General features: G+C 41.5%; 2 protein-coding genes across 6 annotated transcripts; one reads left to right on the top strand and one right to left on the bottom strand.

Annotated features, from left to right (window-relative positions):
• The first annotated feature begins 528 nt into the window (after positions 1–528).
• On the top strand, positions 529–2,606 carry LOC118222533 (high choriolytic enzyme 1-like). The gene is made up of 8 exons (XM_035408191.1): positions 529–597; positions 702–720; positions 841–930; positions 1,322–1,462; positions 1,702–1,819; positions 1,927–2,105; positions 2,290–2,371; positions 2,468–2,606. Exons 1-8 carry the CDS (start codon positions 529–531, stop codon positions 2,604–2,606), a joined length of 837 nt encoding a protein of 278 aa, XP_035264082.1.
• Positions 2,607–3,886: 1,280 nt separating this feature from the next.
• On the bottom strand, positions 3,887–12,106 carry kcnk4a (potassium channel, subfamily K, member 4a). Of its 5 annotated transcripts, none has more exons than XM_035408750.1 (7): positions 11,963–12,106; positions 9,284–9,585; positions 7,657–7,774; positions 7,101–7,261; positions 6,783–6,969; positions 6,544–6,680; positions 3,887–6,207 (listed from the first exon to the last, which is right to left on the bottom strand). In XM_035408750.1, the coding sequence occupies exons 2-7, from the start codon at positions 9,470–9,472 to the stop codon at positions 5,569–5,571; spliced, it is 1,431 nt and encodes a 476-aa protein (XP_035264641.1). In that variant the 5' UTR covers positions 9,473–9,585; positions 11,963–12,106; the 3' UTR covers positions 3,887–5,568. The 5 variants fall into 5 exon arrangements, with proteins under 5 accessions (XP_035264641.1, XP_035264640.1, XP_035264645.1 ...); XM_035408749.1 differs by having other exon boundaries at positions 9,284–9,550; XM_035408754.1 differs by having other exon boundaries at positions 7,696–7,774; positions 9,284–9,550.
• Positions 12,107–18,999: the final 6,893 nt, after the last annotated feature.

The raw sequence follows: 18,999 nt of genomic DNA, 5'->3' as shown, positions 1-18,999 counted from the left end.
TCTGGCATGGTTGTCTTTTATGAAATGCAGACTCCTTAAGTGTACAGACAAAGTCAAGAGTATACTTATTGCCAAGCACCAGAGACAAATAGAATCCCCAGCTCCCAAATTCCATACTCCAGCAGGAAAATTATTGCGACTGGATAGAAAATGATTATTGAAAAAACATTTACAGTAAAATGACAACTGGGAAAGACCACAGCATTACCATTAATGTTAACAGCACAGGTCAAAATGTCTGTAAACAAAATTAGTGTGTTTTGTAGGAGACGGTGGGCTTGTACTGACCTACACAGATTAGCACTGTAAATAAACCATCCTGCAATGATTGCAATTTAAGTGAAACGGAATATATGTTCTACAAACGTACTTTAGAAGCTTATTTTGGGTGTGGATGAATAACAACATGCCTTAATCCCCTCATAAACAAACCTTTGGACAGCTCTATAACAGACAGGACATTGCAGATATCAGACATCAACTCATCGTGAGGGAATCATCCTGAGTATCTCCAAACGCGGACAGAAGATGGACAAGAGACTCATCTCTGCCATCCTAGCTCTGCTGCTGAGTCTATCACTGGCACATCACCTTGAGGTAAAAGATGGTCCACTAAACACAGTGGAAATATTCCCTCAACTCTCACCTCAAATATGTGTTCAATTTTATTAACTGAGCGTCTGCCTTTTTTTCTTCTTTAGGATCTTGAAAGTGAAGATGGTGAGTCTCCATTGCTTTGTGACTATTTCACTTGAAGTAAAATAATTCTGAACCTGATGCTTTTGGTTTCATGTGGCATTTGTGTCTGTAACATTACAAGTATGAGGCCTATATAAAAAGAATGTTTTGCATTCTTCTACTTTTCGGCAAACGAAATAGAGGATCCTGATGATTTGGACATCACTACCAGAATTATGCAGTCCAACAATGGTCAGTGTTTTATTTTACTGTATTAACTTGTGACAATGTATAGGGATGACAGCTGTTTCACCAGTATAAATATGTCTTAAAAAGCGACACAACAAATAAGAAATGAGAATGAGACAATACACAATAATGATAACTAAGCATAATATTTACCATTGGACATCACTAGCTGAATTTTACAGTCCAACAACTTTTAGTGTTGCATTATTTCTTGTATTGTCTTGGAACAAAGCACAATAATCACTAAAACATTTTTTTCCATTATTGTTTTTCTACAATTTCAGAATGTTGTAAAATTGTAAGATGTAAGAAATTGTCTCCGTATGCTCAAAAAATAAATCTCCTTATATAATTTTATGAATTTTTGATTCTCCGCTGACTGTGCTGTCTTTAGGGTCCATCGAGATGCTGATGGAGGGAGACCTGATTGTATCAAACACCAGAAATGCCATGAAGTGCAGGAATAACCGATGTCTGTGGAAGAAATCCTCAGATGGACTTGTTGAAGTGCCTTACACTGTTAGCCGTGAATTCTGTAAGTGAATGAAAATTGTATTTATACTGTACATACTGTAAGTACACCCTGGTACTAATACTGGAAGGGTAATGATATTTTACATGGCTGAATTATTTGGGGAAAAAAAGATCAACTATTGTCACAGAGCCAAAAATAATTCTTTAAATATGCTTTACAACATTGCTTGAAAAATATTGAAATATAAGGGTGTAAATATTTCTTTGTTTGACAATTCATTTGATGATTTTGCATAACAGCATATTATCAGAGGAAGAGGATAGTAAAAGCCATGAAGACCTTCAACATACAAACCTGCATTCGCTTTGTTCCCCGTTCGAGTCAGAGAGACTACATCAGTATTGAGAACAGAGGCGGGTGAGCTCATTTACACCAATGGCAGGATCAATGGCAAGACAATACTACTTAGATTTCATTTGGTGGGCCTGGCTAACATTGAAATGGTGACTTCTATTTCCTTTCAGCTGTTACTCCTATCTGGGGAGAACTGGTGGCAAGCAGGTAGTGTCTCTGTCCAGATATGGTTGTGTTTACCATGGTATCATTCAGCATGCGCTGAACCATGTGCTGGGTTTCTATCACGAGCACACAAGGAGCGACCGGGACGAATACGTCAAGATCAACTGGGAGAATGTTGCACCACGTAAGGAACTGCCTGTCATATTTTGGACATGATTTAATATCACCAAGCACTGGTCTTAAATTTGATACAACAGGAAAATAGATTGTAATGGTCAACATTCATTTCTACTCTTACTCTAAAAGAGAAAGGACAACACACATGATCTCGCTAACAAACAGCTAACAAGGTATTTTTTCTTTACCAGGCACCATCTACAACTTTCAGAAACAAAACACTAATAATCTGAATACTCCATATGACTACACTTCTATCATGCACTATGGAAGGTAAGGAAAAGAGATTCTCATCATAATAGCATTGGTTAAGCAATGAATGTGGAGTTGAATTTGACATGTTTAATTTATCTTTTTCCACTTCTCTAGAACTGCTTTCTCGACCAATGGAAAGGACACTATAACTCCCATACCCAACCCAAACCAATCTATTGGACAGAGGAGACGTATGTCCATGGGGGACATTCTGAGGATCAAGAAGCTATATAACTGTTATAAGGTCAGATGAAATTTCATTAAGCTCTGAAGTATATATTCTGAAATGACAATAATGGCCACACTAAGGAAGTAAGAGAAAAAGAAAACTGCTTTAAACTTATACACTGCATAACAATTTGATTTGTCTGACCAGGGATGTTACAGACACATGAAGCATTTGAATCTGTGTAGTTAACCCTATATTTATTTATTTTTTAAGAATATGCTTTCATGTTTTGCTTATAGAATCTGCCTTGTTGTATGTCATGCCTTGACAATAGAAAATTATTGTCAAGGCATTATATCTCATATTTTGCAAAAATAGAAAGAAATATATGAATATTGAAGATGATGGACTGGTCAAGCAGAATATGACACATTCAAGTCAAAATATCCTAGTCAAATATCCAGCAGAATAATCATGTTTGTATATCATTTTGTACTGATCATCAAAGTTATTGCGATTATTTGAATGAATCCGTTATTGTTTGAATGTACTGAGCTTAATGAATGTTAATTTAATGTTAATTATTAAATCTCGCATATACTAAAATACAGTGGTGGTCATTCCTTTTGATGGAACTGTTATGAAACACAGGAGTCAATGACAAGGAATGGGAAGGAAATCACATCCTGCACTTGACCATCCCCACATGGCCCATCTGCAGCATTAAACCTGACCATATATTGGGCTTGGTTGTGGTGGGGATAGGTGCTCTCTAGGGACCCTCCCCGGTTGACTGGGTGCCTGCAGCGTGCTTGCCTTCCTCCTGCTCATGTTTGTGCAAGCTTGGCTTGCAGGCCTTAATGCGCAAAGCAGCAACTGGCGACAACATGTGCTTCAGATGGGAGAATGTTTCTGTACGCACTCTCCTGTATCGGCCACAGAGATTTCAGCTTTAGAGCGGCCGCATACAATCAGACATTCCAAACTGTGAAGAAAATGGGAGGGAAAGCATAACTTAAAGAGTGTTTCATGAATATTTGTGGGTTGCCCTGAGTTGCCATTATACAGAAATAAATAAATAAATAAATCCGTCCAGCCAGCATTGCCAGTGGTAAATCACATGTTGGTTGGAAACAGCTGTAGGCCATTGTGCCTGTTTATTACAGTTTTGGAATGTTGAGAAGAGACTGTCAGCCAAAATGTTACCAGGCTAGCTTGAATTCCGGGAAAATGTAAAAAAATGAATGGTGACGTGGAGTCAATGGGCACATGGATGGCAAATTAAAGCAAGTAAAATCTCCAGCACCTACAATCATGGTTTGACAAAAAAGACGTTGACACTTACACCACACAGTATCCTGCCAATTTTGTTTATTGTCCTTCAGAGAACTTCAGTCTTCAAGTGTGTTTTTTATTTTTTGAGCTTACTTAAATAGCTGTCGGATCTTGGGGGGAAAAAATGATCTCTGGCAAATAGAAGGGACATATGAACTTTTAGTCCATTTGACCCAGGTACAACTGAGAAAACAGAAACCTTCTTACTTAGAAAAGGCCCACAGGCCATGCCCTCCCAATAACAAGAAATGACTAAGCATGAGGATCAGTCATGGTTCCAATAGATGGAAGTCATACTTTGTAATAATAAAGTTACCTAATAAGGTTATCTTTTATTACCTGAAATTAGTTACCTGAGCAAACAGTTGTGTTAAGTCAGCCCTTAATAACATTGCAAGCATAGGACATGCATTTCAAAACCTTTGACATTTTACTGTAGAAGCATGTACGAACCGGGGAGGAAAAAACATGATTTATATCATTTACTTAATTCATTATATGACAAATCAACTTCAAAACAAATAGTGTTTCTCAATAGGAGGTTTACAGCTGATCAGCTGAAAGTTTGCATTACATTTGGTGAACTATGGAGGGAACCAGTGGTGGAGCAGCGACTATTGTAGCTGTTACTCCAAGGACAGGCAGCCCTGGTCATATCTTACTCTGGATATACCTGGCCAGAAAATTTGTAATAATGAAATATAAAAAAAAGTTTTTATAAGTTTTTTAAAACTTTTTAGTCAAAAACCCAATTTTTTAAAACTGCAACAGGCATTACTGATTGTTTAGACACTGGAAAAAGAAACTTTTGTATTCAGATAATAGCTTGCATTCATTTAGCCACCTGATATATATCCCAATTTCAGTGTTGTTTCCCATACAGTCAAACACTTGTTTAAGGATAAATACAAAAATTGTTTCAAAATAAATTAAAAAAATGTTTGAGAGAGTACACCCTGGAGATATTGCAGCCTTTACCAGGAAAAGGCTGGCGCACTTGTGGTGTATTTGCACCCTTAAGTCCAGAAGGGGGCGCCATTATACCACCCTGACAGACAACCAAGGCCAGTTGAAGGGGAAAGCAGTTCTAAGGGAGGCTCTTTGCTCCAAGGCACTGCAGAAAAGTCCCTCAGGGCATCAGAGCTGGGAAGACCTGTTCCACTTCCTGCTACTCCATACTGCTGATTCAGTTTTTCACAGGGTCAGAGCAGTTCAAAACTTCTTTGTATACATCTGAATAAATCAAAATTCATTCAGTAATTGCATTGCCACAGTGAAGAGTGGCACACAGATGAACCACGCAGAACATTTCCAGCCTTGCTGGTCTGGAGTTGTCTACGGTTCCTGAAGGTTAATCCCTTCCTAAATCTCTCCTGTCACACACACACACACACAAACAGAAAAATGCACACACACAAGTGCGCACACACCCACACACACATACACACACACTAACACACACACATATATAACACCATCAGCAACATCTCCACCAAGTGGCCGACATGAATGCAAATCCAACTTTTGCTCAAGTGAAGGGTCATGAATCTTTTCTGAATGTCAGAATTGACTGAGCCTTCCTCAATATCTATGAGTTTTGGGTAAGGGTGAGCAAAAAAAATAAGGCCTATCTGCTCCTCTGGAATCTGGCTTCAGTGTCTGCTGATGCCTCTTGGGCTTCAGACTACATTTCCCATGAGAGCCGGCAACATTAGCTCCTTCCTGGGTCCTCTGGAGGAGGTGGAGGAGGGTCAGAGGGCGGATGCACGTCCCCATTGAGCTCATTGTTTTCCATGTCATTACAGAGGGGAGTTCTGGAGCTTTTCTGGGGAAGTTTTTTGGAGCGTCTTCTCTTCGGCTTCCGCGGCGGGACAGAATTGGGGCGGGTGCGGTCGAGCAGAAGGTCCGTTTTCAACCTGTCGCTCCGGGCATCTGAGGACTCATCGATGTAGGCCAGATGCTCCCCAAAATAGTCCAGGGGTTGGGAGTTGATGGAGTCCGGGAGGGAATTGGGGGCCACTTCTCCCCCTGAACTCTTCTTGGGCCACCCCCGGCGTGCCCTCTCTGCGTCGGACACCTCAGAGCCAGACCCGGTATCGTCAGAGTAGTGCGAATTGGACGAGGATCCTGACTCGGACCAGCCGTTGGAAGGGTGGCCATTCGCAGACCCTCCAGCACCCGCCACACTCTGCCCTGCCCCGTGGGTGCGGCCGCGAGGCCCGCGGTGGCGTTTCCGTCGGCGACGGTGGAAGTGATCGTTGAGGTCCAGCCGGCTGGGGATGCGGAAGTCGACAGACATGTTCTGGAAGTTCTGGGTCCAGTCAGTAGCGTGGGCTCTGAGCCCCTCCATCTTACGGGGATCGGAAAGGACAGCAGAGGAGAACGGGAGAGAGAAGAGGTAAGAGGGAGGAAAGCAAAGAAGGAAAGAGACAATGGAAGAGGAGGGAGAAGGAAAAGAATGGGAAGAAAGGGTGGGAGAGAGACCAAGGAGAAAAGAGTGGTGATGGGAGCAGTGTCATAGTGATAGTGTCACAATGTACAAAACTACCTCAGTTAGGCTATTGCATTTCTTTACCTCTCATTCTCCCCGTTCTCTCTGTACTTATCCCTCACTCTCCCCATCTCTCTGTACTTACCCCTCACTCCTCCCATCTCTTTGTCCTTTGCTGCTCTCCCTCATTCTCACCTCTGCTCGAGTCCTTTTGGACAGCACCCGCAGCCATTTCCCAATCATAGTGAGGATGGAGGCGAAATAAGCCAAGCCAACCAGGATCCAGAACCACACCAGGGGCTTGTAGATGGGGTCATCCTCCGCTTGATCGCCTGAAAGAAGGGAGGGAACAAAAGCAGGGCAAAAATACAGGGTTTTTATACAGTTTTTTTTTTTTTTAGTTTTTTTTGACAGACAAAGGCTTCATCTCTTACCTGCCACGTAGTCTCCAAACCCAACAGTAGTGAGGGTGATGACCACAAAGTAGGTAGCTTCCAGCAGGGTCCACTTCTCCATTTCTTTAAACACCACCGTTGGCACGGCGATGAAGAGCAGACAGCCCAGCAGGATGGAGAGGACCGCTGAGATGACTCGGACCAGAGTGGGACTGACTCTCCTCTTCTGAGAGACAGAGAGAGGGAGTCGGAGGAAAGGTTCAGGATTTTTAAAAAGAGAAAACACTTCTATTTAACCACAGCTGAGCTCTCTGGCAAGCATGCTCTCGGTGCTGGAGCAGCAGAGCAGCCTCTCACCAGGACGAAGGTCTCTATCTTGCCGACAGCCTTCCTCAGCCCCGTGCCCAGGTGGTCCCCCACCCCTGCAAGCAGGATCCCAAATATGGGGATCCCCACTAGGGCATAGAAGATGCAGAACAGCTGGCCCCAATCTGTCTTTGGGGAAATGTTCCCAAAACCTGGGGCAACAGAGTGTGTGTTTAGCAGATTCACTTTGCATTCAGTTTGATTTGTTTCGCTCCAGAATTACAACAAAAACAACAACAACACTATTACTACTACTACTACTACTGCCGCTAATACTGCTCAAACTACTACTACTACTACAAATACCATGATCATCATTATTACTATTAATGTTATTGTTGTTTTACAACAGGCAAAATTAGAAGTCAACTTCCACAGCCCTATTATATCTGTTCTGTGTTCCCTAAAAGCTGATGTGAATGAAATGGATCAGAAGACAAATCACAGAGAGAGAACAATGCAGATTATTAGACTATTATGGAGAAAAATGAAGTGCTTCTAAGATGGGGTGTTATGGTGACAGGATGGAGCCTTAAGAGCAACACACCAATAGTGGTAATGATGGTACCACAGAAGAAGAACGCACTGGCCAGGTCCCATCTGCTCCTGTAGTCAGATGAATTACTGGTGGGGGCAACGCCTGCTCCAAAAGCCTTTTCTACCTCCTGGAGGGAGGTGCGGGGGGATGGGGCGGTAGATGGGGTGTGAAATGGAGGAACACAAAGGGAAATGCTAATATAAGAATAATAAATGTTATTTATATAGCAACTTTCTCAGACCCAAGGTCGCTTTATAAAAAACATAAAAGAGATAAAATGCATACTAGATATACAGAGAAATATGAAACAAGAATAAAACAATAGAAAAACAAAATACATGAAGACAATAGGATGACACGGAATCATAGAGCACCAAGACACTAAAGAGATTAGAGGCAGAAGAGGGAGTATATTGGAGAGGATTGTTAAGAGGGGGTGTGAGTATGGTACTGCTGGTGGAATAGGTATGCTTTAAATGAGAAACAAAGAGAAAGAAGAGGAACAGAGAGGATCTGTTAAACATATATATTTCTCATATCCCCATAAGAAAAAAGTTTAAGTATTAAATTTTTTTGACATAATCAAAATACTTAAACTTGCATGTTCTTTTAGCTCCGACAAAGATCTCTGACCAAAACATCTGTATTAAAGTTTCTGTGTTGCAAGTAAGCAGTGTTGCAGTAATCAGCAAATCTTTTTTTCTACTAGATTCTTGATATTAAGCCCAGAGACTCATGTCCACTTCAAAGGACAAATACAAATTGCCATGTCTTAGGAGGTAAAGGATACCAAATTTGAACTCCACGCTTGTGGAGTCCATTTACATGTATTTTCATGTTGTCGTAAATGTCTTTTAGTTAAATAAACACTGCACTGAGGGGACTGGTGGAGAGATAGAAAGAGAAAGCAGATCAGTCTAACACTAGGGGATCAAGAGCAACTCACACAAAGCAAAAGAAACCCTCCTTCTAGTCAAAAATGTTCCCTGAACAAAAAAGATTTACATACCTCCTCTCATGACCTGTATCCAAGTGACCACACATCTTAAATCCACCTTACACAGCAGCGGTGTGAACTTCATAAAACAGGAACACACAGCACCAGTGTGTCACCTTTAAGAGGTGATATGCTCTTCCAGCATGCTGCAAATCATAGGTTTTTATATTTTACGTTTTATTTAGTTTACTTTTTGCCTATATCTTTTACCAACATGTTGTGGTCAGCCGTGTTCATCAGTACAATGGAAAGTGTACCTGTGATAGGGTACACTATGTTTATCTGCATAATGAAGAGAGCACTGTACCTGTGTTGTGGTCAGCAGTGTTCATCAGTACAATGGAAAGTGTACCTGTGATAGGGTACACTATGTTTATCTGCATAATGAAGAGAGCACTGTACCTGTGTTGGGGTACACTGTGTTTACCTGTATAATGAAAAATGACTGTACCTGTATTTGGGTACACTGTGTTTACCTGTATAATGGAAAATGACTGTACCTGTGTTTGGGTACACTGTGCTTACCTGTATAATGAAGAAAGTACTGTGTCTGTGCTGGGATACACTGTGTTGATCTGTGTAATGGAGAGTCTGCTGTACCTGTAGCCTGAGGACTGCCTCTCATTAGGGCTTGTGTACCTGTAAGAAGTCCTGCAGGTGATCGGGGGTGACGCAGGAGTGGTTCCTCAGGAAGATGAGGCGAGCGCTGTTCAGCTGGAGGTGCTGGCTCCGTTCCCGGGGAGCCTCCAGGTTCCGGAAGACCAGGGCGCCCAGGACCAGGTACAGCAGCACCCCGGTCAGGATGGCCAGAAGGGTGGAGCAGTGCATGGCCACGCCCCTGCTTCAGGCCCAGCGTGTCGGGTCCCAGGGAGCCACTGGCGCTGCTTGCTGTGGCCTGTAGCACAGCTGGGGCAACAAAGATGGCCGCTGTGTCACCAAACCTGCAGAATTACAGCACACACCCCAACATACACATCCCAGCTTAAACCCGAACCTAAAGCAAAGAGCACAGTCTGATCACAATGGGAAGGGCGGGCGTTTCCACCAGCTTCACAAGTGGAGAGAGGGATGAGGGAGAGGGATAAACGGAGGGATTGGGACGGAGTGAGAGGGTGCTAATATGACTGAACCATACAGTGAGAAGGAGGGGTTACTGGGAAGGGGGTTATGAGTTTTGTGTGTAAATGAAAAATGCTCCATTTATGCTTCCAGGTGTGTGAGAAGGCAAGTGATGTCAGAGATGGAGAGAGAGAGAAAGAGAGAGAGATCAAAAGTGATAGACAGAGAGATTGAAAGTGTGTGTGTGTGTATGTGTGTGTGTGAGAGAGAGAGAGAGAGAGAGAGAGAGAGAGAGAGAGACATTGCATAGCTTGTGCATACCAAAAGCCGGTGAGCACTTGGACCGCCTGTTTTCCTTGATGTGATGAAATACAGATGGAGTGAGAGAGAATGAGAATAAACTTTCTTCCTTTACTGCCCTCCTCTGCGTTCTCATGCCACTGAATACTTGTAATAAAGGCTTTTTTGTGGGCACATCTAAATGGAACAAGGAACTGAAGGGTTGCAAAGAAGAACAAAAGGCAGAAAAACAACTGAAGAGGGCTAAAAGAATCCTTCCCCAACTTATTTTGGCTCTTTGGTTCATGCTTCTAAAACTCCTTACTCCTGACTCCTAAAATAATATCCTAAACACAGCATCCAAACACAGCATAGGAAAGTGCAATCGTTTAATCTGTTTGTGACAACAACAAAAAAAGTATCAGGGAACAAAATGTCAGATATCACGGAAGAGTTATGACAATGATGACAAAAAAATAGATTCATTCTTTGAAATTCCTACATTCTACAAGGAGGGAAGCCAGTGCGGTCTTATTTGTAACATTGCAAAACACAGATTTTTTCCTTTTATAACATTTAGATGTGACATTGACACACTCTTCACTTTGGTTGTCCATCTGAATACTGTGCAATACCAGTGCAAAATGTACAATTCCCTGTAAAGCTGGGAAATCAAAGTTTGTGTGTGCCTGAGGTATGGGTATGCTTTCATAGGTCTGCTTTTGTGTCACTTACAGTAAGTCAATTGGCTGCACAGAACAGCAATGCTGAACCATCACATATCAACAAAAATTGCAGTGGTTTTGCTAACTCCTGTTACTGTATGGAAGCATGGAAGATATATGTATATTTGTCTGTGGGGGCAGACCACAGAGAAGGGGGGGGGGGGGTGCAGCTTTGTAATCACAGACATGAAAGCACAGCCCTAGATCCAATCTAAATATTGTGTGCTTTGTCCGTAGTGCTGAAAACCGAAATTAATCGAGTGATTTTGTATACAATACTATGACTATAGTTGCCACTGATATTTATGAAAACAAGAAATGGGGAGAAAAGCCACGTTAGTACAGAGAACACTGTTGTTAGATTGAATGTGGCCCCTACTGAGCACAGAACAAGCACACACATCCCTCCACAGTCTTCTGCTTGAAGCTACCGCTTGGCCTGTGCACGAGTGTTTGGGTAGAAGAGATTTATGGCACAAACATTATATCCAGGACTTCTCATGAGCTCACACACATCATAGCAAAACACACTCACACATGCAGCAGCTCTCCTGAAATCTCCACACATTTGTGAATGCTCTGGTGAACCTTTTTAAAGACAGACAAGCAAGACAAAATAGACAATCCCACTGCATTTACCCAGATATACTACAGTTCAACTACTTTCAAAATTACACTTCAGGTTCATCTTGTAGATGCAGATGAATAAATGAGAAAAAAGCAAAGTACTGAAACTATATTGTTTTTTTTAATGAATACAGATAAAAGATTTAGATGAAGAGCTTCATTTGAAGCTGAAATTGAGCTCTTTAGTTTACCCTTCAGCCTGCTTCTCCACAGTCCCTTACTTTTATCTCTGAATCTCCTGAAGTGCTCAGCTCCACGGAGTAATTCCCATAAAATTTTCCTTCACCGTTCGACACACCTCCATCATTGTCCATCCTCGATTCATTATTTAAGGTGGTTCCTTTACCACTGAGCCTAGTACCTTACAAAGACTATATAAAAAATGATTTCCGACTTAATATGCCTGATAGTTAAAATTTAATGAAAGTGATTCCATTTGTTGAAGCACAGATAGCTGTGTAGACACACCCATACAGACAGACAACTTCACAGTCTGACAACACTCATGCATTTATGTTTATATGGTACACAAGTTCAAAGCAGAAACCTAACCTCCATCATCCATGTAACCAAGAGCTAGAATACCCATCAACTGAACCCGCAGCAACGCGTAAGACTTGCTCCTTACCTCAGCGTTAGTGGTGCTGTGATCCTCCGGTGTCCGTTTATAGTTTGTACGTGCCCTCCTCGCTTACAGATGGCGGCTATCGGAGCGTGCCAGCGTGTGGGGAGGACGCGTGTGCGCGCGTGTGTAAGGAGCTGTTGCAGAATGCCGAGTAAGAAATTAGAAGGCACAACATCAACCTGACTCTCCCAATGGGGGCTGAGAGGGAGAGAGAGGTGGAGAGAGGGATGGAGGGAGGGGTCAATGCAGAAGCACTCTTGGCTCAGCAGAGCTGAGGTCATTCTGTCTTTACTCTGTCTTATCTTGTTTTCTTGTATTAGTTAAGACTGTTATAAAGCTTCTCCATGACAGAGCAAATGTCTCCCACCAGCAAGTTTTATGTAAGCCCACTTACAGTACTGTACATCTCAGCCTGTACATATTCCCAAGCCATTTCAAAATGAAAATGTCATTTAGTCGCAAGTCTAGTGAGTCAGTCCCTCCAATGCACTTTAAATCTGGAGGCACATCAAACAAAGCCAGCAGCAGTAGGGACGTAAAACATCTTCAGGGGTCTGAAGCTCCAGTGTACCAATGAAGAGCGGCTGGGTCTACTCTACTTTATCAAAACCTTACATCGGCCCAAGAGCAGAGCGAGAGAGAGGGAGAGAGATTGAAAATGATAGAAAGCAAGAGAGGAAGAGGAAGAGAGAGAGAGGTGACCTTATTTCAACCCACTGGTATATGTAGCACCCGCACATACATTCATTCCTCTCTTGAATCCATGTTTGCCTGGAGGTGCAAAGGGCCTCCTGTGGGCCTAATAATGGACTGCATTTATGGACTGCATAATAATGGGGTCAATGGGGAAAGTGAGAGGGGAACCAGTGAAGATCCCCTACATGCAAAGGTCATATCTCATGCATGGAATAACAAGTTAATGTATGCCAAAACTATATTAAGTGTGTGTGTGTGTGTGTGTGTACGCGCGCATGTTTATATTTCTGTACGAGAATGGCATGTACAAACTCACTTTATTGATTTGATCATTTAGTGTACAACTCACGAGGCGCATTATTGCATCTATTATAAATAATAAATAAGCTTGACATTGTGTACAACAACCTCAGAGATTGTTGTATACAAGAATATTAATATTAACCTTATTATGCTTTTTCATGTTACATATACATATTCATTATCATTAAATATTTCCAAAATACAGAATATTTTCACTTTAATTTGAAAGAAAATTGTATGAAAAATTATTATGGATAATTCTAAGACTTTTAAAGCAAAGAATTTAGTTAAACTATTGGATATTAAATAAAATCTCAAAGCTAAAGGAAGTATTTAACAGTGCTTGTCTAGTTTTAATGAGCACTACTTTATTAAAAGGAAGATCAATAAGGGAAGTACAGTATCTTCACATGACTCTTTATGGATACCAAAACCATAGATGCAAGCATCCTGGGTACCCAGGGACTTTCACAGTTAATTACAGTGTGGAGATCTTCGTCCAGCTGCACTGTTAGCATGCAGAAGTGGAGACACACACACACACACACACACAGGAGGGACTGGTGCACTGTGGGCCGGGTAGGAAGTTCATACAGTAGAGCGTGGAGGACCAAAACAAAGTCAGTGAACAGCCTTGAGAGCGGATTACTCTGATTGCACTGCCTGTGCCTTGGCATCTCTCTCTGCTATCGAACTGAGCGCGTGCGTCCCCGTCTCTGTTTACTCCGCGCACAAGCATGAATACCTGTCACCGTGTCTGTGGGGGCCGTTTGGGCTGATACTCGACTCTGCGACGGTCACATTACCCCTCCAGGACACGTGCCAGGTCACCCCGCAGTCCCCCCCCACGACCGCCATCGGCCAGAGATGACCCCCATCACAGCCCTCCCTCCCCCCTCCAGCCGCTGGAAATGCTGCTGTGTGTGCAGGCGGAGGAGGATGCGATGACATTCCCAGGGGTATCTGGTTAAAGATATTGAACTTGCAGGCATGCCCATAAACTCCTAAACATTACTCCGTCTCTCCGCTCTCTCTGTGCCTCTGTCCCGATCTTGGTCTCGGTCTCTGTCCCTCCATCCCGCTGCTGCAGCCCTGGTGGAAGGGTGCCAGGCTATTTTTGTACCTAGGCCTGAAATTAAAGATATATCGCACTTTATGAAAGAGCGCCGACATGCCTGTTTTACTGCTGTTGCCCTGTCTACGTGTAGCATCGCATTTACAACCCTCTGGTTTCATGGAAACCCTCCTGATCCATTAGGGAAGATATGGCAAATTACAGTTTATCATTTCAATCAATTCCTTCAAGTAGTTCCAGACGAGGATAGTGTTTCTATGTGATCCTTTTGAAATTGAGATGTGTATGATTAGGTAAGTCTTTGGGATGCAAGTGGTTAGGACTACTGCAGTCCTCCAACCAACACTGACCAAACCCTTAACTTTCCATACTTCCTACTTTAAACCTTCAGTTTCTTTCCCTACCTTGTCACCTCTCTCCAACCCCTACTTCTCTCTGTAAATCCAGGCTTCCCTCGGTCATCTCTCTGACTCACGCTGAGGAATGAGTTTATTTCACCAGTGTTTAAATTAAGCATTAAAAAGGTGCATGGCAACGCAGAGGGTGGAAAGTCTGTGTTGTCTCAGTCTGTCTCCATGCCTACCTTTCATCTTCACTCCTTGTGCTCAATCACTCTCTCCCCACTGAACTTTGACCTTTGAATTTTACACATCCCTGAATTCCAGTCCCTCTCCTTCTCTCGCTAACTTCCCATACTTCCTGGCTTTTCCATACTCCTTTCTGTCACAATTCAGTCTTTGCCCATACTTGACTGTTTAGATGAGGTGGCTTAATGAGAAAGAGAAAATCATCTGTACTGCCCAGATCAAGTCCTGAACGAGTGTCAAACTGACAGGAGATGGGCTTCAGTGTCCCTTGGAGGAAGGGTTTGGTTTCAGTCAGATTGATTAAACCAAGTGACGTCACTCACTAATGATTACTCTAGTTCACTCCTCTGGTTAATATCCTGCTACAATCTGCCTTTGATGCTACACCTGCACAGTCCTCCTCTGCACTATATTAATCGGGAACCTGCATATGAAAAAAAAAAACCACAGGCTGTAATCAGTTGTATGAGGGGATGTTATTGTCAGTTCACTTCAACCTGATGGAGGAAGTTAAAGTGATAGAACAGGCCTTTCAGAATATATGGAGAAAAAAAGAGTTGTAATGAGAGCGTGCTGACATCTTAAGTGAGGGCCATCTGCACAGTCAGTGTGTGAGAGATGTCAAATGAACTTAAGTTTTTAAATATTTAAAAATGATGAATCCTAAACTGTACCAGTCAGCACTTCTCTTCAGCAGCCATGCAGGGTGGATCATAAGTAGTCTCTGCTTCGCCAGGAGGCAGGGCTTCGGTCTGCAAGGTTGTCCTAGATCTTATCGAATGGCACATAGCATATATGCCCCAACACTGGTACCTTCAGCAAACTAACACACTGACTATGGTGTGCCACTCAAAACACATCAAATAGAAATAAAAAATTATTAATTTTAAATCTAATTTAACAATCATATAAATTCTTACTCTGACAGAAAATTACAGTAGTAATGTAACCCTTTGTCATACAAAAAAAAGTGCCGTTCTTATGACCTGTCTTAATTTTACATAATCTTATATGGCAGTACTCAGTAAGAAAAAAATACTTACTTTCCCTGCTGGTACTTCGGATATTTCACTAGCTGTCAGATGGTAATGAATGCCAGGCTCCAATATTTTCCTTCTCTTCCTGACTGACCCTGTAACATTTGCTGCTTCAGAGTGTGATGAATGTAATCACAGAAGGACAAAGACATAGATGCAAAGAGAGAAGATCCACACACAGTAAAACACCTGGGCTAATACAGTCGTGTGTGTATCATCCACACCGTTTAAACAGAAAGAAGGCGCAACAACCCAGGAGAGTGCGAGTCAGATAAGACATAATGAGACAATCTAATAGCACTGGAAAATGTATCATTAAATATTTCAGAGAGAGCATTTTTCAATCCAAAAACATTTTTCCCTGTAAGGCCCCCTTCCAGAACGTCTGATGGTGACCGGGGAAGGATATTGATTTGCGACTCAATGTCTGCAAATCCCGTCTCATTTATTCATTAGACGGCTGACCGTCAAATTAAAACACCAGAAGTCTTGAGTCATGGATTTGTTAGAGCAATATGCCGTATAAATGCAATTACCGGATTTTAAAATGTAAAACCCGTTTGGGTTCTTGAAACTTTACTGACATATACTAATCATTTTTAAAAATATTATTAGTAAACGCAGAACAGATAGATGTTTTTATAATGAGGATGCACAGAGTAGGACCACATGAAAACTACTCTATAAACATCACAACAGGCTTAGGCTTATAGCCTAATTTCCTAGTTGCTTTCTCAGAATTATTGCAAATATACGATCATTCCTAAGCAGATTTTTTTTTTTTTAAGGATCCGTTCACAACAGACAAATACTCCACTTAACCCTGATACACCTGTCAACACCGGATACAAAGACTCACTTCTCATACTCATACACCTGTAAGCACAAAACTCAGTACATTAGAGATATTATGGACACCTCAGAGCTACATTTGTTCACCATTACTTAAGTGTTGGTGAGATTGGTGCAAACAATTAGAGGAACATGTAATAATAGGATAGAAAGAAGTTAAAGGCCAAGATACAATCTAAACATGCCATTCACTTTTTTCCTTATTAAAAATCTGTTGTGGAAGCCAAGTTTGTTGAGAGTCACATATCACAATACATAATAAAAAAAAATTAGCCTTAGTTTACTTTGGATTTATAAATTTGACATACATTTTTTTATTAGTTTCATTATAAAAATCAGAATGTACACTTGCCATGCCATTTTTCTCTTTACGTTTTAGCAAACTGTAGCATGGAGACATTTCTACTGACGCAGTCCACACCACGTCAGCTGTGCTAATGTGCAGAGGGCAAGGGCACAATCTGAGGGGTGAGTGACAACAGCAGCAGCGGTTTTAACTTAAGTTAAACAGTTAAAAAGTGAGCACTGTGCTCACTGTACTGCGGCAAATAGTGTTGCGACGAGACGAGTAAAACGAGAAGAGCATTCTGCAAAACAAGCACAAGAGAATTAAGAGCCAAAATGGAAAAATAACAGGCTGAGCATCAGCTTCACACAGATGACATCAGAATTAACCGTCATCACACAAGCAAATGTATGAAACGTGATTATGACACAATGACCAGCCCCTAAATCTGAAGGACATGGTACTGAGATCAAAAACACGATAAATACTTGCATAAAACCCGAATAAACAAGGATTAAAGTGTCACCGTAGACTTCTATAAATAGATTTCCTGGAAAGACAGAACATCGTGTGAGACTATGAATTTATATAAAAACAAATCACACTGAAGACAGACATTTCGCAATTCAAGCTCAACGCGCTTTATTCACAGACGTTTTTATTCAAAACATGGGACCACAAACTACAAATACAAAGTGATAAAATTTAAAAATAAAATCACACTTCACAGCTTTAAGTACAGTGCCACACGTGTGCCCTGTCTGATGGGTAATAAGCTCATTGTGTGTGTGTGCGTGTGTCAGTTCAGCGAGTGTACACAACATGTGTCTGGTAAAACACTGCATTTTAAAATATATTAACTTGAATAAACTTGCAGTTTATGTAGAGATTATGATGCTTACGGTGTGCAGTTCTGCTTGACTTCAGAGGCGCGTACACACTTCCCGAACCTTCATAAGAGCCTGTGCACATCATGCACTATTAAAGTGACAGTTCAGCCAAAATCCATACGAGCATCCTGCTCGCCTTCCAGTACAAAGCATCAAGCACCTCAAGGAGAGTTTTTATCAGAGCCAAAAACAGTGAGTCTGACGGTCATGCACAGAATTGCATTACTGCCAGCAAACTAACCATGTCGCTCAGCCATGTGGTTCATTTGGATGTTGAGTATGCGTGTTGAAATCTTCGCTGCTATTACTTTTGCAGATTGGAGTTTTAAAAAGTTCACAGGTTCGGCAGTTTGACCTAATTTGAGAGTCTGCTTTCACTTTTCTAACTTAATGTTGAAGTACCATGTGATAGAATATATATGCTTGACTTCCAATTGGACTACACGGCTCAGTGACTTCGTTAGACTGTAGGCAGGAAATTCTAGCACACAATAGGGAACACGCTAGCTACAAATACCCAAACTGCCCTTGTTGACAGATATCAGTGCTAATGATGCTAGCCACTAGCAGACTTTAGATGCACGTAAGCAGCAAATTCCCTAAAAAGCATCTTCCCTAAACTACTGCATTGAAAAATATTTACATTGATTTTAGGATGAACTATCACTTTCTAAAAAAAAAAAACTATTGTAAAATTGCAGTAATATCTACACAAAATTCAGAACAGCTACAGATTGAACCTCATCTGTGCTGAGTGCTCAAAGTTTGAAAACCATTTATATAATATTGAAAAATCTGCCTAATAATGCACTAGTTTCAAACAAAGGCAATGCTCTAACTGCAAAAGCTTATACAACACGTGCACATATGCAATTATACACACGAGTATGCACCAATATCCTCTCACATAAATTAGCATCTTGCATTAATGTGATCTATATTAACAAGCACACTTGTCCCCAAAATCCAAATATTTAAAATACAACCTTGAAAAATATATTAAACTATAAAGAAATGTACACTCTAAAAAAAAAAAAAAAAAAAAAAAAAAAAAAAAAAAAAGGTCATAGGTCAAAACCTTAAAACATAAAACTTTCGATAGCATCAGTGGATATACATTCATATATTTGTTTATGGCTGAGTACACCTGTAAGCGCCCTTCCATAGGCGAGTCGGGGTTTTTACGCTGCGAATGCAAGACAGAAGGTAACGGGCCCAGCTCAAACGGCTGATCACCATAAATGGAGCGGAAAGGCAGTCCTGGTTTATTGTGAGTGCAGGCAGACGCACACAGCACACACACACACACACACA

Source organism: Anguilla anguilla, chromosome 3 (assembly GCF_013347855.1).
Source record: "Anguilla anguilla isolate fAngAng1 chromosome 3, fAngAng1.pri, whole genome shotgun sequence".
Classification (NCBI taxonomy): Eukaryota; Metazoa; Chordata; class Actinopteri; order Anguilliformes; family Anguillidae; genus Anguilla; species Anguilla anguilla.
This window is presented reverse-complemented; position numbering and strand designations above follow the sequence as displayed.